Below are 27,603 nucleotides of genomic sequence, written 5' to 3' on the forward strand. Positions count from 1 at the left end.
GGTGATTCAATACATCAACATTAAAATGCATAATTAAATTACTCTTAAATCTCTAATATCTCATAATGAAGCAATTGTGTACATAAAACATTTATAACAAATTGTTCTGTTCACTATGTGTTTTGTTAAATATGACATCATATGTATACCCTATTCCTGTACATTACAACACACCAGTGTATGTGGTGAGATTCTTCAGTGGCATCTTGCTTACGTTTCTTGAGATGAAACATAATTGAATTGTTTAAATAGCATTATATGTTTCTTTCTACAAAATAACTTACCAGTGATAAAGATTTGTTTTCTGATAATGTTTTAGAGTTGAAATCTGCTATTCAGGGGCTCACCATTACCCTCCTTTTGTTGCTTCTGAAGCAGCAAGTTAAATGTTTGATGGCTCGATGGACCCTCTATGTTTCCCATTTGCAGAGCCAGGATTGTTGACAAACACCACACACTCAGAACAAACACACACAGAGAACAAAACCGCTCCCAAGCGGTGAGGAGCAATTTGTCGGATTAGACATAAGGCATATTGGATTAGAATTGCTGATGGCACCTCCAAACAGCATATCTAAGTATAATGTTCATAACCATTAGGAGATGATTGACATGGCACAGGAAACAGACCAGTGGACAATGAGATCAGACACCAAAGAGGCTCTGGGAGTGGCCAAGCGCCCCTGTCAAATATAAAAACTTCTGTGGCATGCTAGTCTGAGTTTGGACTCTCTCCCTGTCCATTCGTCTCTGTCCGTCTCTCCCCTTCTTTCCTCTCTCTCTCCCTCTGTGGGACCAGTGTGCTGCCTTGTGTAGTGGTGCCCTCTCTTCTTTTCGCTCCAGAAAGACCAACCCTAAGAAGCCAAAATGGAGGCCATCAAGAAGAAGATGTTAATGCTCAAGCTTGATAAGGAGAATGCCTTAGTACAAGCTGAGCAGGCAGATGTGGAGAAGAGATCTGCAGAGGGGAGGACAAAGCAGGTGAGTTGGTGCACTAGGGCACCTGGAGGTGTATGGTAAAGGGGGTTCTGTTGTATAGCTATTCACATATATTTTGTAAGAGAAAAAAAGTATATTTTGCTGTGGTAGATGTTCCATGTTAAATTTATGGCAACTTGACAGGTGTGGATTTTATTATTGGCGAGGTAAGCTGATAGTACTATGACCAGTGCCAATTATTACAGGATTACTGGCAGCTTAAAGGCGGATTAAAACATAATCATAGACTTAGTGGGCATTAATCAAGGGGATGCAGTTTCTTACATTCATAACCGAACTGATGCATAACCAATACCAAATTATTTTCTTTAAAGGCTGGCTGAATATTTTTATTTACACCAGATAGAAGAGCTCAATGAACCTGAGGTGGTATTTCACAGTGGCATGGAACTCTCCTAGAGCATGCCCTGTAAATCTATTATAAGACCAAGCATAGACCCTATACAAAGTCAGCTGTCCGCAGGTTGTGGTCGCATCAGTGGTAAAACCGTCAGACACAAAGGCTATGAATTACTTCAGCAGGGCCTTGGGCAGTGCTAGGTTAGCAGGGTATTTATACCCATCTGGTGATGACACAGAGTACTGTCATGTCTCTTCTGTGCAGGTGCTCTGTGTCACCAAAATTGGTCTTACTAGTTTAAATCAGACCATGTGTGTTTAACTGGCCGCTTACACAAGCACAAACTAACTGGTTTATAAGTAAATGTGGTGTGGTTTCATAAGATGAAACCATGTATCTAAAAGTTAGATAGACCACTGTGTAACTTTTCTTCCAATACCATTATTTATTTCTTGTCCCTAATTTCATCGTTCTCTCATTCTTCCACTCTTTCCCTTTTTACCTCTGTGAATGTTTTTTGTGTCCCGTCCTTTGCTCTTCTTCTCCGCAGCATGAGGATGAGATCATTCAGCATCAGAAGAAGCTGAAAGGCACAGAGGACGAGCTAGACAAGTACTCTGAGGCCCTGAAGGATGCAACTGAGAAGCTGGAGCTGGCAGAGAAGAAGGCTGCAGATGTGAGTAGCTTATTGTCATCATATTTCCCCTCTCTCCCTCCCTCTCTCTCTCTCTCTCCCTCTCTCTCTCTCTCTCTGTCATACAAGTACATACACATAGGTCCACAGATTCCACACTCAACTGACAAGTAATACAATTATCAAGACAACTGAAATAGCCCTCACATGTAACAGCTGCAATGAATGCACCTCCACACACAGGACATACTGTATTGATTTTCCAACATAAACCTTTAACATAAACCAACTTGAACTGGCTTTCACCATTTTGCCCTTGAGCAAGGCACTTAACCCCAAATTGCTCTGGGGATAATGGCCCTTGTAATATAATTGACATAAGTCGCTTTGGATAAAAAAGTCTGCTAAATGAATAAATGTAAATGTAATGAATCTTTTAATAACAAATGACCCATTGTGGAGTGGAAAGCTTTTTCCGTTAGGTATTATGTATAAGACATTCAAGGTCATAGAACAATTAAATGACACTTCTATTATCACTAATATCATCACACAGACACATTTCTCTCCACACGGAGAAGTCATTTTTACATTATTTGCTAATTAGGTTTCACATACAAAGACGGTCAACCACTTTAGTCATTAATTGACAACTTTCCAGAGAGACTTTGTACTGCTCCTTTGCGAGATGTGAAACCCAGAGCCTCCTTTTGAGGATGGCAAGTCAGACCGAGACAATACCGCATCATGGACTGTGACTCGCTCCCTTACGACCCCCTTCCCATGTCTTTCCATGACAATGATTAAATGATTTTTGTCTGAACTGTGCTGGCTGGATATAGCAGCCACACCTGTTGCCATAATAGTTTGCCTTGTTATGGAGAAGTCATGCAGAGTTTCCCCATGCCAAAATGCCTGGGACGTTTTGACCAAGAGAGTGAAACAGTGGCGTCAGAGACTGTAATGTGATGTTCACAGATGAGCGATGGGAATGAGGGCAGTTTAAGGCTGTGTTCCATATCTGTCCAAGGACTGAAGTTAGTTTGTCTCCATTTGGAGACTTTAGAGGCAAGAAGTGTTTAGTTCAATGTTTAGTTCATACAATCATAAAACTGTGCAGGGAATAAATCAAACGGTGTGTTCGTCCGTGCATAGAACACAGACGCAGGAACATGTCACGGCCTTAGGGCTCGCCTTGGTTAAAATATCAGAAGTGACAACTTTAGCACCAGTTTTATGCCTATGGTATGCAGAGGTGGAAGGGCGAAGTGTAGAAAGTAAAAGTCCTGCTACCGGGGTATTTATAACTGGTCACTGGTGAGGTTATCTTTTAGAATGCAATTATGGGGGACACCACCATACAAATAAAGTTTGCATCAATTCCATCTTGCAAATTATAAGTGACACCTCAATCAAGACATTTGGATGCTGTCTATCTAAAACCTCTTGAGGTATGGAAGACATTAAAAAAGAGATATTTCCTTCTCTTAACTTTTGTTCCAGGAGTGTCCACCCTTACACCGCCAAGTTGCATCCAGGCAGTCTAGTGACACACCAGAGACAGAAAGAGTTCTGCTCTGATGTGAACAGCAAGCCAGTCTGCAGAGCCAGCTGTAACTGGATGCCTATATGTTGTACTAAATCTGGATGCCTATGCGTTGTACTGCATCTGTTTTGCACTGAATCTGGATGCCTATGTGTTGTAGTGAATCTGGATGTCTATGAGCAGTACTGAATCTGGATGGCTATGTGTTGTACTGAATCTGGATGGTTATGTGCAGTACTGAATCTGGATGGCTATGTGCAGTACTGAATCTGGATGGCTATGTGCAGTACTGAATCTGGATGGCTATGTGCAGTACTTGAGATTGAGGGCTATTAGTGGATCTGTCATGACGGCTATTGTTGCTGTTGTCACAGAAGTGTGACTTTTTCCACTGCCATTTTTGTAATGTACTCTATTGCCAACAGTGGTTTGAGTGAAATGTTATACACCAAGGCAATAGGTAAAGGGACAGACTCTGTGTGAATAATCTCTTAAATATATTTTTTACATTGCAGTGAAGTTACTTTACTGTACTAGCCTATACTTGCCCCAGTAACACACATTGCAACTCCCAAATGTGAACAGTAGATGTCACCAGTGTTTTATTTTGTCCTATACTCTGTAATATGGTATGTTCTACCATTTCAATAATTTCCTACAAAATTTTACATTTTCATATTGTCTTCTTTTCTTTAAAAATTCGATTTGTTGGCTAGGCTATATACTTGAACAATTGGTGAGCCACTTCTTCTAACACAGGGCCTGAGAAGATGTGTAATCACATAGATAGACCTACCTCCATATCACAATACAAGCCAGGCCAATTATCAATTTAAATGCCATTACAATTTAATGTAGGCATATAGGCCTAGTTGTAAAAGGCAGGCTACATCGTAAATAGGGTCCCATTTTAGGCTTACAATGTAGGTTACAACGATGGGTGACGCACCAAATCAAATGATTAATTTAGTGCTTTCAGAATCAAGTCAGAATTCATCTAGTTAGTAGACTCAGAAACATACAATTTTTAATCAAAATGTAGCCTATATTCTGTAATTTTGCTGCTCTTGTGCGCTCGAGATTTAATCTGCATTCGCTTCAATCAAGTGCCTAGCCTAGTGCGCAATGGTGTCCTATCCTGCTGTTTAAGCTACGCAGGACAGATGTTAAGTAAGTATAAGTATACTCTTTTGATCCCTGCAAATTTCTGCACAATTAGTGAAACACACTCAGCACACACTAATCCTGGCGCAGTGAGCTCCCTGCAACAACAGCGGCGCTCGGGGAGCAGTTAGGTGCCTTGCTCAAGGGCACTTCAGCCGTGCCTACTGGTCGGGGTTCGAACCGGCAACCCTCCGAAGCGCTAACCAGTAGGCCACGGCTGCCCTAATGGCACAGTGAGGATCTGATCAATGTGAAGCTGTGAAGCTTCTGGACATGCAAGAGCAATGACAATCTAGCTAGGTTAGGATACGCACATCTGACAAAAACACAACTCGCCCTTGCTCAGTGATATTTTATAGGCCTACTGCTACTACAAAGATGCAACAGGTTAACTGTGCAGCTCCGCCTATCTATAATCTTTGGTCACCAACATACTGAATCAACATGGCATGAAACTCAGCAGGTGATGAGACTATCAGAGAAAATGTAAGTAATTATAGGTAGGCCTAATGATTTAAGTCTTAAAGTAGGCCTATCAAGAAAAAAAAACACCAATACAAATTTGACATCATCTTCGTGTGGCGGGAGTATACGTCCTTTCCTGTTTAAAACTGGGCGGAGTAGACCGGAAGTGGGTTGAATGAGGAAGACAAGAGGGCAAGGCGAGGGAGACGCGAGAGGGAAAGAGAGAGAGACAGGGGGACAGAAACGCCGTTCTCATACCGCTTGCCTTCAGTTTGCTCTCATTCCAGTCCAAGGATTTTGACAAAGTTTGCCAGAGTAATTTTTTACAGAAGATTCATCGGATATTCCAACCTGCAAAATAGCAAGTAGTAAGGTTTATAGTTTCAACTCTGTTTGCGTACTAGCTACCATTAGCATAGCCAGAAAGCTAAGTCATCGCCCGCTAGTTAGAGCAGCTACCTGAACAAGTTCAGAGGGAATGCTAGTTTGCCTAACTGTTAGCTGATTGTTTTGCCTGGCGTTCATTAATGTGTGGTCTTAATTTACGGCACGTAGTTGATGGAAAAATAATTAACCGCCTCTTCAGGTGAAGGTAGTTCGTAGTTATTGTGCTTGACTTGTAACATTAGTACTCGGCATGTTAGCTAGCTAATGCAGAGATTGAAGACTCAAAGAGACCCAGCCTGATTTCTAGTTTGAGTTTAGCAAGCCTGAACAATTACATTAGCTGTCTATCTTAACGACCTTATTAATCTGCCTGAATTTTACCGGTGTAGATCCGCACTGAAGAGCGCCAAGAAAGATACACCATCGTCCATTCCTTGGAATTGTTGAATTAAAAAAAAGTAAAATGGCCGGAATGAACAGCGTCGAGGCGGTGAAGCGCAAGATTAAAGTTTTGCAGCAACAGGCGGATGAGGCCGAAGAGAGAGCTGAGGTCTTGCAAAGACAGGTCGAAGAAGAGAAACGGTCAAGAGAACAGGTAATTAAAAACTACACGGTGACGTAACCTAATTATAGAACTATCGCCCTTGAAAACGCAGATAACTGCGTCTTTTTGCCAAATGTGTCAGCTGGCTTGTTAATTTAACTCACCCGGATCATTGTTTTAGCTAATTTTCTTGAACACTGATTCATAGGAAACTAGCATTGTTTTTGTTAATTGGTTACGTAAGAGTAACAAACGCGTGCATAGTGAACGTTTTTGATTGTGTTAGCTTTCCTAGTTACATTATCTTTTCACATCAGGCTTAGCAGTATGCCGGTAATGTTGGTTTTGTAGGATATGTCTGGTTGAGGGGGCCATGATGTATGTCAAGCGAAATGCTCACCCATGATGTAACCGTTGAAAATGATCAATGGTTTAAGAGCTCTGCATAACTTTTCTGTGGCCCCATAAATTCCATTCAGAATTTGCTGTTTTCCCCTAGCACAACTGGTCGAACTACTAGCAGTTCATTGCAGATGTCCACTTGTACCAAGTTGGCCTTGAATGGCTACAGCCTTGTTTGTGGATGTGGCTTCAATGGAAAGGAGGGTTTTACACTTCTAAGACCCTGTACACCAAAATCCAAAATTTGGTTGGAAAACTATTCCTGCGGAAAAACTGAATTGTGGAGTTAATCCATTAAAAAGGGCTGCTCCTAACTATTATTTTCATTGGTTGTTTTCTGCATTAATCGATTAGTTGTTTGGTTGACACCAGTGTTTCCTCTATGTTGATTTGGTAGTGGCGGCCCCCCACGGTTTAACTTTCTTCCCCCACGGTATCAGAAATGGGGCAGACGTACAATAGTCGCAGTTGCCTTTCAAAATTCATTGTGCAGACCTGTTGTAGATTCTCCAAATATACAGCTCAATCACAACTGAAAATAATGCCTCATTGTGTGTGAATAGAGGTGAATACATATAATTGTTTGTGTTGCAGCGAAGTGTCAGTTGTCAGTTCCGGGGGACGGTGGGGGGGCTGGTTCGGACAGGCCTGCCCCCACTGCTTAAAAAAATCCTAGAGGAAACACTGGTTGACACCCATTATTATGCCCTTAAACCAAAGATGTTTAGTTTACTAACCGATTACCAATGTAGTTAGCGATCATTTAGTAGTTGACAACTTATTGGTTCATTGTTGCAGTCCTATGGGGACATAATATTTTTTGTTCTTTGTTTATTTGGGCAGACCTAAAAAAGGGTATTGATGTGATGGTTTCCTCACTTAGCATAGCCCCTCCCCTGAAGAGTTCAGAGCGGGTGGACAAACCCCAGAAAGTAATTCCTGCTGCCATGCACTTGGCACTGGTGATATCCACATTAGCTGCTGTACTGGCTGAAGACTTGAGCTAATGAGCTTCAGTTGGTTTAGAGAATGGATGGAACTGTGGTTGGACAGTTGAGAGGGGCAGCACCTTTGCCTCAATTGGGCATGGCTTCAGCACAGTCAGCCAACCTGTCCATAGCGCTTCAGAGCACAGTATAGCTGTCGTTTTTTCATGATTTTGAAACCTAAAGTAGCATGTTTTTATTTATTCAAATTTCTCTAGGTGGTTAATGACACTTTTTTTTTTTTTTTTGCAGTGTAATAAATTCAGAACTTACTGGAACTTACTGGTTTACTGGGTCTGAAACCCTGAAAAGATTAGCTTATGTGGTGCCATCAGTGAATACACAATTCTCTTTTGTCTCAAGGATGTTAAAAAATATCTGTTTTGCTTTGACTGAGGGGATGTTGCAATAGACTATTGTTTGTGAAGTGATGGTCATTGGAGCTCTTGAGTCCACCTGCGGAGTTGTGCGCAAAAGGGGGCTGGGGGTGTTTGGAGTGCACAGTGACATGTGTGTCCCCTTGTCCCTTCAGGGTCATGTTCTGCTGATCCAGGAAGTGTGCCTGTCAACTGATTGTGAGCACTCATTTCATCCTGGAGAGAGTTTAAGAAAGGGACATAAAGCTAGTAATATGTTGCAGATATTCATAGAGGGATAGCGGGATATTTTTGAATTCCATAGTGTTTCATAGGATGATGGATTCTCTTTCTAAAGAAGTCCTAATTGTCTTCTGGTGCTCAGAATATGTGATGCAACTTGTCCTGGCAACGATTCAATTCCGTTTAGCAGATGTAGCCGATAAGGATGTTAGAAGGAAGGAATGCATTGTCTATATATCTTAAACCTTTGCACCTTCTACTTAAATAGTTGTACCACAATGGTTGAATTGTAATATGCATGTCTATAAATCCGGGCAGATACTTAAAGAAATGTCAAAATGTTCGATCAACTGATGGATCGCTTCAAAGTTTTTGGCGGGTAGGGGGAAGCGGTTGTCCAACACTGGGTTTGTGAAAGGCTGAAGAGAGGACCGGAAATGTGGAAATGACTAACAGTCATGCTATGTGTGATATTTCGAGAGCGCCAGCAATCTGGTGCTGCCTCACTGTGGGGGTGAGCATTTGCATATCTCTATGGTGATGGAACCCACCATTGCACTGCTCGCTCTGTGGCTTTCTATCCAGAGGATGGTTGACCCCTCCTCTCAGGTCACTGCCGCGGCAATGGCGTCTCCCCCAACATCCCTGTAGCCTCAGGATTCTGGTTAGCCTTGTGTTAGACCTGTTACACACTTTGCTGTGTTTATGGCGATATCCTCTGATTACCACACCCACACTTGTTCGTACGTGCTCACATCCATTTTTCTGTGTTGTTGACCTACATAATGAGCACAGCGATTTGTTCCATCTGCTTCTTGCACCAGGACTCCCTCCAAACTAACTCTCCCACATCCATCTGGCCATAATTGCTAGGGCATTATCAAAACCCAGTGTTAGTACATTGCTCAGGCTCCCTTAGTCACCCACATTCTGTCTTTCATTCTTCCTTCCTCTCTTCCTCTCTCTCCTCCCCCCCCCCCCTCACACACACCCCCCCCCCGCTGACACACTTTCCCCCTCGTCCGGAGGCCTATGGGAAAAGCGAAGATTCCACCACGCAAAAAACGTTTAGTTATTTAGGCCCCTCCCTCTGCTCCTCTCCCCTGGTTATCCACGCACTGAGGAATCCGATTTGCTCAGATATGTCAGCGCAGAAAAACACACACAAAGCTGAAGTGTCCTCAATTAGTGCCAATCAGGCTGCGAGAGGTTGCTGGCATGTCAGTCGGTGGGGGATTCACCCAGTGCTAAGCCCTCTGTGAAGCTGGCTATGACATGGATGAGTTGTGACTGGTGTTAGTTACACCAGGACTTTGCAGTGCTTTCTTTCGACTCAATTTAGCCCTCACACACAATCTCCTTTCTTTCTTTCTTTCTTTCTCTCGCTCATTTATTCTCTCTTCCTCTCTCCCCAACCCCCCCGCCCTCCCAATACTGTCCTGGTTCACTGTCTCACTTCACTTTGTTTTTGTTCTCCTCTTTCTTTCTTTCTTTCTTTCTTTCTTTCTTTCTTTCTTTCTCTGCCTGGCTCATGCTCTCTCCCCCTCCATCTCTACTGCTCCTGCTGTTTCTCCCTGTCTTTCCTTCTGTACTATCTTTGTGCCCCCCTCTCTTCCTCTGCCTGGTTCATGCTCCCTCACTCCCTCACTCACTCACTCCCTCCCTCACTCCCTCCCTCCCTCTTTCCCCTGCCCAGGCTGAGGCGGAGGTGGCCTCTTTGAACAGGCGTATCCAGCTGGTTGAGGAGGAGTTGGACAGAGCCCAGGAGAGGCTGGCCACTGCTCTGCAAAAGCTTGAGGAGGCAGAGAAGGCTGCAGATGAGAGCGAGAGGTGAGCACACACACACACACACACACACACACACACACACACACACACACCTCTCGCCTAGACATGCTGGCTTACAGCCAAACCCACTCATGTATTCTTCTGAACAAGGGTGGCCCACCCACTTCCTGAGATTCAACCACAACCAAATGGTGTTCTCCGCCATTCACTCTTGAAACACAGGGTCTAGTTCAGAAATGTAGCTGATGTGTATCTAGACCAGATCTGTGACAAATGAGTACGCTCAGGTTTGGGAACACATCCTGCCCTTAATCTTTGCAGCCTTCCTCATGGTGTGTATTTGCTCTAGTTAGGGTGATCTTGCAAGCTGTTGCACTAGTATCTAGCCCTGGACTGGCTCTATGATTGAGAAGTAGAGCCCCCCCCCCCCCCCCAATACACACACAAAATCTGGTTCTCATTAGGGGCTCTGACGTAAGCAGTGATTCGGTTCCAGAAGAAGCAGAGCTTGGAGGTGCTTGAGTTCTAAAGGCCCAATCTTTGCCAGTTGCTAAATCTGCTGGTAGAATCACAAAAATGTGGCCTAATGATTTGTGTTCCTCACTGGTTCAAGATGCTCTGCTGTCGCCAAGAACTTACCCTTGTTTCATTTAAATGTTTTTTTAGTTAAGCTTAGCTGTGGTCTAGTTACAGATACAGATCAAGAATTGATAGCTATGAAAGGAAAAATAAAAACATAGAACCATGCGTGTTGAGGGACAGAAAGGAGACGGTGTGAGTTCACTTGGCTGTTAATGTGCCATGGTTTGATAGGTTGATCTCGGGGCTTTAAGGGATTAGCTTTTGCGTAAGCACAGTGAAGCTTCATCAGACCACTGGGAGACTGGACAGTCCTGGCAGGTGTGTGTCTGGTTGGGTTCCTTTGTTGGGTCAACAGGGAGAGAGTGCTTACCGCTTACAAAGAGGAAAGCTGTTGTCAGATTCCTCTGGCGACGGTAGGAGTCACATCACTGTCGCATCATATGACTTGCTTACAAGTGCCCTCTGTAGGTTGGCCTCCTTTTGCAAAAGCGAAAGGTCCTTTTTGCTGTCTACCCCTGACCATGAAGTCAACATTTACAACGCTTGATCAGGCATGTCAGAAGATTTAATTTTACATTTCACTAAGATTTGATGGCAATTTTTATACCACAGATCAATGTTCCTGATTTTTCCTACCATTGGTCTGACTGGGTCATCAGAGTTTTGTTTACAATGAAGCGCATCAAAGGAGAGACAGCATGACTTCACCTAAAGATCCACCAGCTGCTCTCACTAGACAAGGAAATAGTCAGGGTTTAAGTATCCTTCCAGGCTTAATAGTAGAGTGATGGCCAGGTGTATACATACACTTTACACTGACAGAGGGGTTTTGCTTATAGAGTCTGAAAAGTAAGTCAAGGGCCCTGTATTCAACCTCTACACTTAGTACAAACTTCATTAGAATAAAGCGCCCAGCAGAGTTGCAGTTTTTCACACGTGAGAAGTTGAACATGGGTGGTGCCGTTCTGAAGCCTCAGTGTTCCCTTGACTGAGTTGTTGTAACTTTTGCTCAAACTGTGCTCTCCTCCCCCAGAGGCATGAAGGTGATTGAGAACAGAGCCCTGAAGGATGAGGAGAAGATGGAGCTGCAGGAGATCCAGCTGAAGGAGGCCAAGCACATTGCTGAGGAGGCCGACCGCAAGTACGAGGAGGTGAGTTCCTCCCAACCCCACCCCCACCCCACCCGGTGCTGCTGATCTGTCCCTGCCCCTGGCTGCCAGCCCTAGGGCAGATGGGAGATGGGTTGTTTTGGCCACAGCTAAGCTTGTACCTCGGCTGGCTCACTTAACTGCCCCCTTTCTCTCTCTTACTCCCTCTGCCTCTCCTTCTGTTTCATGTACTCCCCCTCATACACACAAAATACTCAACACTCTCTCCTTTACACGCAGTACTCTCCTGTACACACATACACACAACATTCTCCTGTACACACAACATTCTCCTGTACACACAACATTCTCCTGTACACACAACATTCTCCTGTACACACAACATTCTCCTTCACACACATACACACAACATTCTCCTTCACACACATACACACAACATTTTCCTTCACACACATACACACAGCATTCTGCTTCACACACATACACACAGCATTCTGCTTCACACACATACACACAGCATTCTGCTTCACACACATACACACAACATTCTCATACACACAACATTCTCCTACACACACACACACACTGCTGTTTACCTCCTTGATCAGAGCTCTCAATCCAACACGCATAACTCCTTTCTCACCACCTTACTGTGTGTGTTTGTGTACAGATGGCTCGTAAGCTGGTGATCATTGAGGGTGACCTGGAGCGCACAGAGGAGAGAGCAGAGCTGGCTGAGGCGTGAGTCAGCTTCCATATCACACACACACACCCACACCAAAGTCACCTTCATGAAAACTCTGACTATGTAAAAGGAATTTACCCTTTAAAAATGTGTACCTTATTTTTGGTATCTGGTTCTTCACACATGCACTACAGTCTATTTTTCCCCTCAAGCATGTACATATCTGCTAGGGACCTTGTAATTAACAGTTTGCACCGCCATCATTTTAACCGCACTTAAAAAAGCAAAGCACAGTGAGGCTGTAGGGCAGCTCTTGGTCTGCAGTGGCTGTTGTATGTGCATGTCTGAATCACCCCTGACCTTCAGTCCCATCCCTCTATCTGCATGCGCTTCTGTCACATGACCTACTTCCTTCCTCCGACAACCCCTCCTCCTCCACCACTAACAGCACGAGAAGGAGGCTGGAGGAGCAACTGAGGAGTTATGACCAGGCGCTGAAGAGTCTACAGGCCGCAGAGGACAAGGTACCCTCCCCCAAACAGACGCCCAGGGCTGCAGCAGGCCCGCAGGGTCTGGTGAATCCGGCTCCCCCCCGAAACCCAAAGCACTGCGTTCCTCGCGGCTTAAGCCCGGCCTTGGTTGGCCATCCCGGCATGCCTGATTCAGCTCCTCAACCAGGAGTTTGTGTTCAGGTGATGTTGGAGCTGGTAGAGTCTTGAGTCATGCAGTGCTGTGGGTTCCAAGGAGCTGGACTGAGAACATTGGGCTAGAGAAAGCTGGTGCTAGATGGCGCACCATGAGGAGAGGCCCTCTTGTCCCATTGGGCTGGAGGAGCTGTGTTGTTGACGTGAGCAGATTTACTGAGGGACAAGTCTGGGCTCTGTATTTCCAAAGCCTTGGGGAGTGCTATGGTCATTCTGACTTGGCCTTTCTCTGTTACAATCATTCAACCTGGATCTGATCCAGATGTCTGAGAATTGCTCTTTTCTCTTGCTCTTTGGTTGGAGGGTTCTAGGCATGTAGACCCTCCCCCCTCTGCTCTTGCAATGCATGTGACTCAGGTTTGCACCAAGAAACGAAAGCTTCGATACGTTAGGGAGGCTGTGTCAGTTCCACCACCACTTGGGGCTATCTGGCTGTTTGGCTGGCTCACCACCACTTGGGGCTATCTGGCTGTTTGGATGGCTCACCACCACTTGGGGCTGACTGGCTGCATATACATTCTGCTTTTGCTTTGGCCCTCCTTTCCCTGTCCCCCAACCCACCCTCCTGCTCCATAATAACTTGAATCTCGCTTCCTAACCATCCATTTAGCATGTTTTTTCATATTCATTTGGCTTTTTCAAGAGAAGACCATATTGTTAATTTAATTCTCATCACTTTCATACAGTCAATCATTCCAAACAACCTTTTTTGATTTGAGTCCTATATTTATTTGAGTCGTTATGTGTTTATGTTGATGTTCGTGTCCAATGTGGATGGTTTCCAGCATTTTCCAACAATGCACAGGGTCAAAGGTTATGCCTTTCTCTCCTGGTTTTTCTCATTGTAAATTTCTGTCTCTTTTGTCTCCCTCCCTGACCCCCCCCAACCCCTCCACGCCTTCCCCACTCTCCCCACCCCTCAATTCAATCATAAATCTCCTGTCCCTTTTCTACCCTGATCCTCTGTTTCCACATACACACACACACCAACATCTGACTTCACACCACTCTCCTCTTTCTTTTCTATCCATTGCTTTCTTAATTTCCCTCGTCATTTCACTACTACCACCTCCATGATCAATCCCCTTCCCATCCATCCTGCTGAAATAACAACAAAAAATGATTTTTAAAAAAAATGCAAAAAATCAAATACAGCAAATGTGCAGAGTTGGAGGAGGAGCTGAGAAGTGTCACCAATAACTTAAAGTCCCTGGAGGCCCAGGCTGAGAAGGTAACTTGGGCCGGGGGGTGTGAACTGCATGCCTTTGGTAGAGGGCTTGGTTCGGGACTGCTTCAGCCAGTTCTAAGGAGTCACAGGTGGATGTCTGCTATATATGGAGCTTGTTCAACCGCACATGGTGATGCTGTGGATTTTGAGTCATTTGGTGACTGCTGGTGGTTTGTCACATGACCTATGACCCCAGACCTGTGTCTCCCTAGAACTGGCCATTCTAGATTACCAGAATCTCTGAATTTTGTATGATGTAGTTCCGTATATCCTGTGTTTGAGTCAATGCATGCTCTCTTGAATGGTAAGAACTGAATTAAGTTTTATCTTCATATGCATGCAAGTTGTTATTGAAGTGTTGATGGTGTCCTTTCTGTGGAAATGTTTATCCGTGCTTGCTGTAGGCCCCAGACAGGCTCAGAGGAAGTTGGTCTCTGTTGCTCTGTGTGATTGTTTCCATAGGAGCTGTTGAATGACTGACTGCCTCAAGCCCTCTAAATTGGCGACAGCAGAGTCTGCAGTGGTGGAAACAGTTTTTGTTGTTCCACAAAATAATTAACAATGACAGAGCAAACAAAAAACTAATCTGATTGATGAATGGAGCTGTGAAGTATTGCTGTAGGCCGCCTTGGGAATGCCTCCCTGTGGTGTCACAATATTCAGATGCCATTCTCTCGAGCCATTGGCATTCTGATGCTTTGAAAGGCTCCCAGCAGCTTCTCTGACTGCCTTTTATGGAGCTAAATGTCAAAACATGCACCAGAACCTGTTTGCACCTGATGCCGGAACATTCTTTCATCAGCTTACAGTGTGCCTGGACTGTCCCCCCCCCTCTCTCAAAAAAAATAAAACATCTGTTTTTAGAGAAGGTGTTGATGGGGGTCTGATCAAAAGTCTACTGTTGACCTGAAGTCGACCTTCCATGTGTTTTGGGGTAGTGGGGGATATTAAACAGACAAACTGGCAGTGATGGAAACCTTTTTTTCTTTTCTTTTTTGTGTATAATCAAATTCGGGGCACGTGAAAAACGTGCTTGGGCGAGCTCCGCTCTGAGCCCCACCCTCTTCCCCAAAAAGGCGCTGCCTTATCTCCTGTCCCATTTGGGTGCGGTAGCATGGCCTGCTCAGCACAAGTGTGTGTGTGTGTGTGTGTGTGTGTGTGTGCACTAGAATGTTATACACTTATGAGTGAGTTGGGGAACGAATGTCTCTTCGTTCTGTGTGTGTGTGTGTGAGGGGAATTCTTTTCCACAGCTGTAGGGAAGCGCAGGCCCCGAGTGACGTCAGCCCCAGCGTGCGCCTCCGCTCCCCTCCGCTCGGCTCACAGAGAGAAAGAGGCCCGTTCAGGCCTGCCGACTGATGTCACCCAGGCCCTCCAGCACCAGCCTCTTGCATTCTGAAGCTCCCCTCTTCCCCCTGCCGTTCACTCCCCACCGCCGCCACTGGAGAACAGGCAGCATCTCTGACAGCCAACCGATTACGATTTACTGCCTTGTTTACTAGTGCATACCCTCTGGTCGCAGCAAGTGCAGGGAGCTTCGGCTTTTTCATTTCCAAAGATCACTGCGCACATTCCTTTATGCGTGGTGCCAACATGCCAAGTACAGGCAGACTGTGGGTTGGTTGGAGCCTGCAAAACTATTTGATTTTGTTAGAACCACATTCATCCTTATTTGAATCAGCAGGAACTGGTTGTTGGGTCATAGTGCTGTGTATTTGAACAGTGCTAGCCCTTCCTCATTTTTTTTCTTTTTTTGCATCCCTCTCTTCCCCATGTCCGCTCTTGTTGTGACTGGGTTTCTGTTCCTCATTTTGGGCACACATGTGCTGTTAATCATCGTGGCAGGGGCCGGGCCCACAGTTATTGAATAAAGAGGAAAATGTTCTGGCTGTTTGGGGCCTTGCAAATCAGCTGTGGGCGCGAGCCAGAGACCAGCCGAATGACCAGCTTTCTCTAATCTCCTGCAGGTTTCTGCTACCACAGTACTTCACCATTTCACACCAATATTTTAGTCTTGTCGTGTACATGTTTTTGTTCTGTCGTTGCTGCTGTTTGCATTGAAACATGCCATTCTCTGATTGCCTGTATCTTTCTAATCCCACCAACAGTACTCCCAGAAAGAGGACAAGTATGAGGAGGAGATTAAGATCCTGACGGACAAACTTAAGGAGGTGAGGATACTCAATCACTCCTTTCCCCAAACCCCCCATCCCCCTTGCCTGTTTCGCCACCTTTGTCCAATTGTTCCACTAACGCCCCCTCTGCCCTTCATGCACAGGCTGAGACTCGTGCTGAGTTTGCTGAAAGATCAGTGGCCAAGCTGGAGAAGACCATTGATGATCTGGAAGGTAGGTTCCTCTCTCTCCTGAACCAGGTGTTTCCCCCTCGCTCTCATTCATTGTGATGTCACGGTAGATCAGCTGTTGTCGATGACCTCTCCCCACCATCCATCTCTTACCTACCCCACCCCACCGTACATTCCTTCCTGATCTTAATGCTTTGTACACCTGCAGACGAGCTCTATGCCCAGAAACTGAAGTACAAGGCTGTTAGCGAGGAGCTGGACCATGCTCTGAATGACATGACCTCCATGTAAATACCCCAGTGGAGTGTGATCTCTTGTGTGTAGTGCAGTGCTGAACATTGCAGTGTTTTGGTTGAATCTTGTGGTTTGAGATAGCCTAATTAATTTTGAGCCATGACTGAGTGTTTGTTTATAGTTTGAATGAAAGTCAAAACCATCCCAGATCCTTTGCATGGTGTAGTACTGGAGTTGTGGGTTTGTTTGCATGTGTGTGTGTCCTAATTTCCTACTCCTATTTACATTTTACATTACTACATGCCCTTTAAATCTTAATTAGAATGGGAACACGTTTTATGGTGTCAGATTATCTGTTCTCCATATCTAGTGGGTTATCTTCATGCACACTTCTGCAAAAAAGAAAAGAAGTTGGTGGCAGGCTGTTGGCATGGCAACTCCATAACGTGTGCATAACAACACGAGCGCACTGGCCACAGATACGATCGCTGAGAGCCAACCAAACGTGTAACACGGGTCCACGTTCAGTGAAGGCCGTGTGCGCATACACACCCACTAGGCCGCTCACGACAACTCATGAGGAGCCACTCTGCCTCCTCCTTTTTTCATGTGTGTGAAAATAGTGTTCACTGCACTCCCACACACCAATTCTTTTCTATCCTGGAGTATATCCATGGTGGTTTGTATGGTTGTTATGTGCTACTTTTCTATCTCCTGTGCGGCCTGGTAACCTGCATTCCCTTTTAGGCTGGAAAATTACGCAGGTTGATTTCATGCGGAGGCATTTTTTCAAGGTGAAAAGTTCTCAGTTAACCTTATTGGCAACATCAACTGTCAATCTGGCAGCTTGTGCTGCTTTTTATGTGCATCTGAAATGTCCCAGTCGGCATATTAATAAGTGCAGCAGGTAGGGACTATACATGATTTAATTTAGAAAAGGCATTTAGCAAGGATGCCACTTATATTTCTATTCAAGGAGGTCACATATTTCTACGTAACGTTAGGTCAATTGTTTAGAACCCATACCCCCATAGATGGTGTAATGTGGAAGAATTTATGGGAGTATTTCACTGAAAGCAGAAATTGATGAGATGTACCATGTATATTTTCAAGAAGCTAGCCTGAGGGGAAACTTCAATCAGAATTCATGCCTTTAAATGAAAACTAGAGGCATGTGCTGAGAACCACTGCAAGTTCTTGAAACGCTCTCATAAGGTTGATTACCCGTGAAATTAAACAAATGTTTTTTTTTCCTGTTGAAAAGACATGGGTTAAAGCAAATTGACTAGTCCATCATTAACCAGAAACTTATAACTGCATGTCAGGTTTTGGTTTTGCATGGATGTGCAAGATTGCTTAAAATGATTATAGTGATCCTATTATTATTTTCAATAGGATTTTAATGTTGATGCTAAGAGTTCTGCATCTCTATTTCTCTATTTCAGATAAATTGGCACTTAAGTGTTTGGAACCCTGTATGCGCTGTGGCTATGAAACTTCCATTTTGATCGGCCTGCACTTCTGCTGCAGTTTCTGTCCCTCTCTCGCTCTCTCTTTTCCTCTCTCTCGCTCATTATCTTGCCCTCAATTTCTCTCTCCCTCTCTGTTCTTGTCCTCGCTCCCTGTTTTTTTTTTTTCATTGTTTCTTTTTCGTTAGCGCCTCATTCCTGAACAAAATGTCTAGAGAGGAAGAATAATTCTCCACCGCCCCCCTCATCACCATTGCTTATCACCTCACCTTCATGGAATCTTTCTCTTTCATCAGTCAGTCTCCATCTCCCTTTCCCTCCCTCTCTCTTGTCGATCAGCTACCTCTGCCACAGAGGTAGCCGGTTGGCGGAGTTTCTGGGTCACCGTCTTGTCATTGTCCCATTTTAGTCTGTGCTGCCTGTGTCTCTGTGTTGTTGCTCTGCACTGCTCCCCCCCCCCCCCCCCCACTCCATACGCTGTGTAACCACGACTGCCTCTCTGGATCATCTATTGAAGGGCATGGGAAAGAATGCTTGTGCTGTGTCATTGTGTTCACTGTCTCATTTGTCTTCCTTTCTTCAAAAACATCTCATTCCACTTCACAGTGTGTCAATTATTCACTCGCACTGTTCACTCTCCATTGCTACATCCTGCTGTTCACAAGTTCATTCACCTGGGTACGCTGCACAAGTCCTAATCTAGCGAGTTTATCTGACTTAACCTTACAATTCAACATGAACTGTCTGGAAACAAACAATCGGTCAGGGAAAAAAGATCATGTTTCATTTGGTATGGTGTCCTTAGGCTGCCTAGTAATGTATCTGTTAGTACTATTTTTACTATATTAAGTATGAGGACCCAGCATTGCAACTCCTCATGTCTATGGCCCTGTGATCTCTGCAGAGATGACTTGAGTCATTCAAACTTCAGGTCCTCCTAAACCTCATTTACATATAGCTATTTATGTTGCATGAAGAATTTGATCTCTTCTGCAATATTTAGTTGTCAAGGCTAGCCCTACATAGACAGAACCCATACATGATCCAAGACCTGTATGGGTGTTGTTGAGGAAACTAGTGTGCATTCTGCCAGTAGTGTTCATAACTACCTATGCAAATTGACGGGTCCTCCTGAACTTGACCAGAATGAGGTGTTCGGAAGCGTGGGGCTCTTTCAGTTGATATGTCTAACAATTGACCAAAATATTATGAAACACAAGCATTCCAAGCACTTAACATACATTCCTGTATTGGCCTACTTGTGCTGCATGTGGTGTTCTTTCAGAGGCAGGGGAGTGCCTTACAGTTGGGAGTCATAAGTAGTCGACACTACTTTGACTGGAAGATGCATTCTACATACAGTGTTGCCATGGAGACTGCCAGACTGATTTCACATAACCTATAAGATATAATTTTTTTTATCTCCACAGAAGTTTTCTCTTAGTGACAATATTTAGCAAGTGAAGATTGCAAAATTCTAGAGGAAAGAACATTAAATTTGGGGTTGCTGATTGGTTGGTTGAAAGCTGAGTCTTATTCCAGCCACTGTCAGATGTTGGCATATGCATACCTTTAAAGAGAAGAGGTAACTGAATTTTCAACAACCACTTATCTTGCATACTCCTGCAATATGAAGGCTTTTCCTGCTGATCAGAATTTGAATTAATTTGATTGCGGTCAGTGTCCCTGCTTTGACGGATCATCTGCAAGGGCTTGCTTGAGTACATACACTCAGTTATGTAAAAGCAGCAGATATGGGGCCTCATTTACCAACTCATCATAAAGAAATTGTTATTAAAACCTGCAAAGATTCAGACACGCAACAAAATGTTATTTTTTGGGATTTGTACTTGGGTAAGAATAGAATCTATAACACTTGAACACTCGTGGGACAATGTATTTTCTGCCGGACCTTATCGGAAAATAAATCCCGACAGGGCGAACAGGACCCCAAAGCGAGGTGGAGAGTCTTGCTTCATCCTGAAGGGACTTATTTTCCGATAATGACTGGCAGACAATACATTACCCCCCTTATTATACGGCTACTTGCCAAAATGGCCATTTTGTGGCTTCTACAGAGAAAACAAAGTGTTTGCCACACAAATTGAACTTGAAAGTTTCAGGTGTTACGTGACATTCCTTGCTGACTTTCACTTTCAATGGAGTTGCATTGCGATAAGCGAACCAACTACTGGTGGAATGATGTGAAAGGCGTGAATCAGAAGCACAAAACCTGTTGACATTGACAGCGGCCATTATATGTTTGCAGCAGTCATTATACAGATTTAACAGAAGACCTCCAAACGTTGGGAAGGCCAATTCGTGTAAATGGAATTTTCTGCAGCACTTTAAAGAGCCATATAAGTAAGGGATAATGGACGACACGGTGGTCTGTTCACAGAAGTTAATGCACGGTCGAGGTTGTAAAACGGCCCCGACGTGAAGCGGAGGTTGCAAGTGATTATGAATATTGTTAAATTGAACACCAACATTTTGGTCACACTTCAAATTATAGCTTTTCCCTCTTCCTGCACCAGTGCCTCCCCTTCAGATGTGGGGAGGTTTTTACCTATGATATTTATGAGCAACTGGCACATGCTTTCGACTTGCCGTGCCAATGGGATAAGACAAGTTTCGGTGGTTTGAGGTGTTTTTTTTTTTTTTTTTTTTTTTTTTTTTTTTGTTCTTAGACAAAAACCTAGGAAGACATTGGTGAAATGAGGCCCACTCAATTTTTGCAGATAGTGTGGAGCTGTTTGTGGGGCTCGGGATCGTCTTGTGAATAGTCCATGACTTGAGTGGTGTGTGATTGGCTGTTTCTTGGGTTTTAGACAGTTGTATTTAGTAGAGATGCACCGATATGGAATTTTAGGGCCGATAACGATAACCGATATTTATTGGTTTGTTGTGGCCAATACCGATACGATAACCGATAATATTACTCTTGAAAAACTAAATATTACTCTTTTACCTACCACCAAATGATGGACAGAACTCATAATAGTCCGGCAGTCAACAACATAACAGTAGCCTAGCCCTACAGTATGTGTGGCTCCTTTAAGTGAACCTGACGTCAGTGAATTGCGAGTGAGTGGCTAGAGAATATAGTTTTAATTTAGGTATAAACGGCTCCGCTGGGAATAAGCTACAGTATAGTGACCAAATCAGAGTTTGTGAGGGGAAACTTTCAAGTTTCAACTGCGGGTAACTGAATAAAGCTGCAACTCCTCAGACTATCTTATGTCCGTCTACTCTGTTGCGCACAACCTGCTGCAGCAGAAATGAAAGGGGTTAGCCCCGAAGGTTTTAATAACTTATTATGATGACCTGTCTGGAACTGAAGCAGGAATGGTTAGCATATTTCTAGGTAGTAATACAAAACCCAAGCTAACGTAATGCAAATATAATACTAAAACACAACTTAGAGCTAGGCCTACTTATGTACTCGTCCCACTAACGAGTTTGCTTATTTGTTTCCCCGATCAGCGCGGTAAAGTGCAAACACACCAGCACAAGATGGCTCTAGATAGGGCTGAGCTCCGCTCTGGTAAGGTTAAATGGCGGATCATTCACGAGACGATTTTGAGATGCACAGATTCCCAAATGAACACATATCCACAGATTTTGTTAGAGTGGTGAAATACAAAAAGTATAGCCAACCAAGCTCAAGTAGCTCAGTGTAGCCAGACGGACCTTATGTAGGCCTAAATTAGGACTTTAAACATTATCGGCCAGAATTCTGTTATCAGACCGATAATAATATTTTCATTTTTTCACTTATCGGCCAATAATATATCGGCCGCCGATATATCGTGCATCCCTAGTATTTAGTGTCCTGGTATTTGTATGGCACATAGCCCATTCATGGTTGTCCGTCTATTTTCAGACAAGAAATTTGATTGGCGGTTGTTTACTGCCAGAAACCACTAGCAAGGTTTCTGCAAGGGAAATCAGTCATTGGAATCTTATGATGTAAATTAGATTGACCACATTAAGGTTGCTGTGACTCTTTAACCCTTTATTGGATTCCTTCTTGGAAGCATATAAGGCCAGCATAAAGTCTGGTTGCTTTGCACAGATCAACACAATGTTGTCATACAGCAGAGATTCATTTCTACTTAAGTCATGAACCACAAACTTACCAAAGTACATTGATGGATGCTTATCCATGCCTTCTAAATGTACTATCCATGGATTTGTAGAACAGCTCATAGCGACTGTCAGAATGATGAAGGCCCTTGTAGAACTCGAGGCAGCCTTGACAATGTAGCAGAGTTGGTCATAAATTCCTTTGTCCTAAATGCCATTGTGGCCTGCAGGCCTGAATGAATGCACAACCCTCCCTCTGGAGATCCACCCCCAAGCAGACTGTAGTGGCAGCTTTCATGTGATTGTTATTTGTTAAAGGGAAACTCTGGTCTAACAACAGTCTGGGGTGTATTGTTGGATGATAACGACAGAGAAACCATGTTAATCAGTGCAATTTTCAGTAAGACCGGAATATACATTTACAACTAAATGGCATATAGCAAACATTTGTGGGCCCTTCACAACGTCAAAGTAAATCACTCTTTTAAGCCATTCGCGCCGTCTCAATTGGCGTACTTCCGTCAGAACACTTTAATGCAATGCACTGTGTGCTTACTCGCATAGTATGTGTATTTCAACAGGATGGTGTCATCTGAAATCCAACATCAGCTCCTTGCACTTAATGGAAATGATGATCGCAACATGTAAATCTAATGTTACTTGTGTCCTCTAGTCTATTTGACAGTGATATGGTTGTATGAGGTCAATACATGAACAGTGTAACTTGCTTGTACATTACAGTAAAGTGTGTGTTCTGCTGCTCCAGCTTCCTCAACCACGATTATCACAAGTTTAAAAATGCTCCCTCTCCTTTTGCTATGTAGCCCAGATGCTGTCCATTGAGGGCAAAAAGTGCCCATCGTTCCACAAGTTTTTGACCGCGCACCATCTGGATACTTGGTGTCATCGTTGAAATTATCAGTGTGAATGCACTCAAACTAGGTGTTTTCATACAGAAATATACCATTTGAGATGCAGTGATTAACTAGGCTCAAAATATCATTACCCTTCTGTGATCCTGTGGAGAAGGTCCCCAATGAATCTCTGAAGTTCGCCTACAAAAAGGATCCAAAGCTGCCATCTTTGCCCATACCCGAATCTACTTATATGGGCAAAGATGGTACCCAAATGTACTTATGTGGACAAAGATGGCAGCTTTTGGGTGCTTTTTGTGGGCCAACTTCACAGGTCTGTTCATTTTAACTTTAAGTGTAAAAAAAGGTATTAAAAGGACTGTTTATGCAGTCAGTGCATTACCCTTTTGAGCCTAGCTAATGACTTGAGTGATTTACTTTGACCTAGCGATAGGGATGCGTGGTATTCTCAGTAGGACAACCAGTATGGGCATATAACCACATAAGAACTGTTTTCAGATTCAACGTCATTTAGTGTGGTACCTAGTTCATCAAAAACGAAGGCCCCGTTTAGACGAAAACGATGCAACCGGTGATGTTTTTCTGCATTTGACCCTGTCATTTAGATGCAAACAGAGGTCATGGGATTGAGCTTCTCCTTACAAACCAAACATGGGATTGAGCTTCTCCTTACACTGCCACGTACAGTACAGGTTTGGCATGCTCTTGAAGGCATATATACCCGGAAAACTTTTCTGAAAACTGGTGTGCACAATGTTGTTTTTGAAAACAGAGAGGGTGAAATGTCCGGCCGGTGAAATAGCCGGCCATGTGTAAACGTAGCATAAAAAGGTAATGCCTACCTGATCAGGTCATCCTACCCGATCAACAACATTACATAGTGTGATATTAACTCATTGAATGCCAAGCTGTTTTCGGGAGCTTTGTCCTAGAGTGCCAGCAATCTAGACCATTGTTGATGATTTTTGTACAGCCACAGCATATTCTGTGTTATAGCTATGAACACGTGCAATAGCTCGATTAAAAGGTGAGACTTTAAGCTCTCGTGGGTGCAAACCGTGTATTTCTACACGCCTCTGTTCCTGAGAAATCCCAAGCAAACAGTGGCTAGTTTTCACCAAAATCGCTGTTTTTTTTATATATATAACGTCTTTCATGAAATATGAAGTGTTGCCTGTTACTTGTGTGAACTTTCTGGGAAGTGATCAGCGAGACCTGGCGAGACTGCCACCTAGTGATAGACCCACGAAAATGGCCTGGTTTTGACCTGACGTGCATGCGTCACTGATTCGACCCAAAGCGGCAACCGAGTTATGATAAAATGTCCAGATTGTGCGTTTTCATGAGTTTCACAATCGTCATATTTCATTTCCATTCATAAGAGTTCCCAAAATCACATATAAGGTGTGTTAGAGTGTCTAGTTTCGTAATTAAAAAAAAAAAAAAAAGCTAAAAACGTATTATTACGTTTTTGGCACTCAATGAGTTAAGCGTTTCGGGCACACATTGGCAATGAGAGATTTTAATAGTAATTGTAGCATCTAATGTAATTTTAACCCTATATTTTAATGAAACAGAGCTGTTTTGTTGCTTTAAAGGAAATACAAATGTGTTTGTATTGGCATCGGCAATTGGCCAAAATGAGTTTGAAAATGTCAGCACATGCAATATTGTGTGTCTTTATGTTGCTCTATGTGCTATTTAGTTGTAAATACATATTCCTGTCTTACTCAAACCTCCATCAGTTAATGGGCTCGATGTGAATTACAGGATGACCAGGCTTGTCTATTGATACAAAGTGGGATTTGTTTATCATGTATTTATTATTATTATTATTATTATTATTATTATTATTATTATTATATTATTATTATTATCTGTTGATTTGAAAATTAAATACAGCAGCTTTAAATATACCTGGTATAGTATCTGACCACTGGAGTAAAAGTGGCTTCCATGTTTAGAATGTATTTTTTTTTCCATACTTTTTCTGGGGGGAGGTATTTTTCAACTTCCACTGAGCTTAAATCCTTGTGATTGGTTGGATTGTGGCAGAGTTATGTTTTTTACTGGGATACATTGATATTCAGTAGTCCTATATTTTTTTTTTTGTGTGTGATCTTAGGGTGCGTGTGCCATGTTGCATTATGGAATTGTGGCAAATATTTGCTAATTGACTCCCAGCAGGTTATGCGGAGCAGCCTGCTTAAAGAGGCATACTACTTATTCAGCAGCTTGTATCAGGACTCCGCAATACTGATGCAGTGGTGCTCTATTCTGACCTCGAGTTATATTTTGGTTTCTTGTCCTTTCTATTTTGTGTTCCTTTGAAATGGAATGTCTTATCTGTGTCCTGACTTTTTTTATTTTTATTTTTTTAGAGCGGCTGGCCACTGCCAAAGAGGAGAATGTCAAGATCCATGCCACCCTGGATCAGACCCTGCAGGACCTCAACAGCTGCTAAGCCCCTTGGTGCCGCCACTGGAGCCTCTGACCCTTGGTGCCGCCACTGGAGCTTATGCCCTTTGCCCTTCTCTCTACAACTCCCTTCTCCCCTCCCTCTATCTCTCTCTGTCCTGGGTGACTTGCATTAGAGTTTGCAAGAACTGGCTGGTATCGTATTTTGGTGGCAGTAGCACTTGCTCTGGCCCTTCACCTGGGCCCACATGTTTTTGTGTTCTAAGATCTTGATACAGTCCTCAGGCATGTGAAGTTTTCTTTTGCTTTGTGTTGCCTCTAGCTTTATATTTGTGTGCGCTTGCATATAAATATACCTATCTTCTCCCCTTTCCAAAAAGGGCAATATATTCATATGTCTTGAAGCACCAGTGTCTTAAACATGTCTCTCACAACAGTGAGATTTCTGAGTTTGATACATTCCAGCCGAAGCGTGCAATTTGCAGTCTATCAGGATTATGGTGTTACACAGTGGATCATCTCTCACATTGCCAGAGCCACGGCTTCATTTTTTTTTTTTTTTCCTAGTCTTAGATTGCGTTTTGGAGGGTTTTTCTGCGTCTGAGCCTAAAATTGGAACAGAGCGAGTCCTTTGGGAAGGGAGACTTGCAGAGCAGGCAGCGAGGAGTGAACTGAAAGTGAGCGACCCATTTCTCTTATCTGGTCTCCACACAGGCTATTCAGCGGGACCATTCGGGATCTTGGAACACAACCCCATATTGTCCCCCACCCCCATTCCACTTTATCATCTCATTACGCAACCTGTCGTTGACTTTCCTTTTGCTTTAAGTTCCTGCACCTGTTGTCCTTTAAAAAAAAAAAAAAAAAGATAAACATTTAATGTACCCCTACTTAAAGGAGCACCATTTTATTACCAATATTTTCTTAACTGTGCCAATTACAATGGGACCATAATTGTATTACTTTAGTTAAATGCTGTGTTTAAATAGAACATAAAGGGGTGGTATATATCAGTTCTTGTATAAGGGAGAAGTCTTATTTGGGTTTAAACTTTTGTTAAGTATTGGGCAATGTCCCACCAAGGGTCAATTATGCAGCGTCTAAGCCGCATCGAACGGTTTCATCATAGTCTCCAAACTGCTTGGATGATCAGGAGAATGTGCATGGTTCCATTGTAGTCTTAATTTTTGGAAAATATATATCATTATATCTGGCGAGGTCAAGGAGTGGTAAATTGCAGTGTTCCGTTTACCAGCCTTCAGCATCCGCTGTATTGGTTCAGTTGTTAAATGTTTTTTTGTTTTGTTCTGTTTTTTTTGGTGAAATAACTTGAGGGTGGGAGATAAGAAGGGGTGATCAGCAAATCCCATTCCACTGCCAAAATGGAAGCAGTGATGCCACCTTGGTGGGAACGGGAAGATAAACAAACTTGGAGGGCGACCTAAACATCTCATGATGCCACTCTTGTTTTTTGTGTGTGTCTTTGCAAGTCAACAGAACTGCAAACCTTTAAGATGAATTAAATGAGAAATAAATAAACTTTATCAGCAATGTTTTAACTGGAACTTATCCTGGGGTTTCAAGATGTAAACATTTTGTTATCAACAGTATTTCATTGTAACAATCATGACTCAAAACATGGACGCAAGATTTTTTTTTTTTTTTTTTTTAAATAAAGGACCATGATTGAATTTGACTACTAGTCTTGTCCTCTTGTGTTAAGGTGTCTTAAGGCTTCAAGTTTGGACTGCTGTGACGTCATAGTATGTTAATGTTTCTGACATGACAAAGCCGGTCTGATGTCACCTTAACCCATTTTGCTCAAAGTTAACTGCTGCTCCTGTTCTGTAGAATAGTATAAGTGGCTCTTTGTCCTTGAAATGGATTATACAAGGTCCTTCTGTGTGATAACCTTAAAACCTGATATCGCAAATAGATCCCACATGAAAGGCCCAGAGCTGGTGGTTGAGTGGACACCTAGTGGACTCTTCTGTGATTACAGGTACTCTATGGTGCAATGGTGGACTGAAGTAGCACCAGGTTGTCAAGAG

The 27,603-nt window shown here is 43.4% G+C and overlaps 1 protein-coding gene across 7 annotated transcripts; it reads left to right on the forward strand.

Annotated features, from left to right (window-relative positions):
• The first annotated feature begins 316 nt into the window (after positions 1-316).
• LOC143119117 (tropomyosin alpha-3 chain-like) lies at positions 317-27,248 on the forward strand. 7 transcript variants are annotated; one of them, XM_076280401.1, is made up of 9 exons: positions 317-981; positions 1,890-2,015; positions 9,763-9,896; positions 11,470-11,587; positions 12,216-12,286; positions 14,090-14,165; positions 16,271-16,333; positions 16,441-16,510; positions 16,676-16,758. In XM_076280401.1, exons 1-9 carry the CDS (start codon positions 868-870, stop codon positions 16,756-16,758), a joined length of 855 nt encoding a protein of 284 aa, XP_076136516.1. In that variant the 5' UTR covers positions 317-867. The 7 variants fall into 7 exon arrangements, with proteins under 7 accessions (XP_076136516.1, XP_076136517.1, XP_076136512.1 ...); XM_076280402.1 differs by lacking the exon at positions 14,090-14,165 and adding an exon at positions 12,679-12,754 and having other exon boundaries at positions 638-981; XM_076280397.1 differs by lacking the exon at positions 16,676-16,758 and adding an exon at positions 25,516-27,248 and having other exon boundaries at positions 693-981.
• Positions 27,249-27,603: the final 355 nt, after the last annotated feature.

Source organism: Alosa pseudoharengus, unplaced genomic scaffold (genome assembly GCF_046254945.1).
Source record: "Alosa pseudoharengus isolate Yale_2024_CS ecotype anadromous, Long Island Sound unplaced genomic scaffold, YU_APseudo_1.1 YU_APseudo_1.1_scf_12, whole genome shotgun sequence".
Taxonomy (NCBI): Eukaryota; Metazoa; Chordata; class Actinopteri; order Clupeiformes; family Clupeidae; genus Alosa; species Alosa pseudoharengus.

Bases quoted from the DNA above. Each gene is read 5' to 3' on its own strand.
- LOC143119117 (XM_076280401.1), top strand. From the start codon at position 868: ATGGAGGCCATCAAGAAGAAGATGTTAATGCTCAAGCTTGATAAGGAG. The intron at 982-1,889 runs GTGAGTTGGTGC...TCTTCTCCGCAG, and splicing joins CAGAGGGGAGGACAAAGCAG to CATGAGGATGAGATCATTCA. The intron at 11,588-12,215 runs GTGAGTTCCTCC...GTTTGTGTACAG, and splicing joins CCGACCGCAAGTACGAGGAG to ATGGCTCGTAAGCTGGTGAT.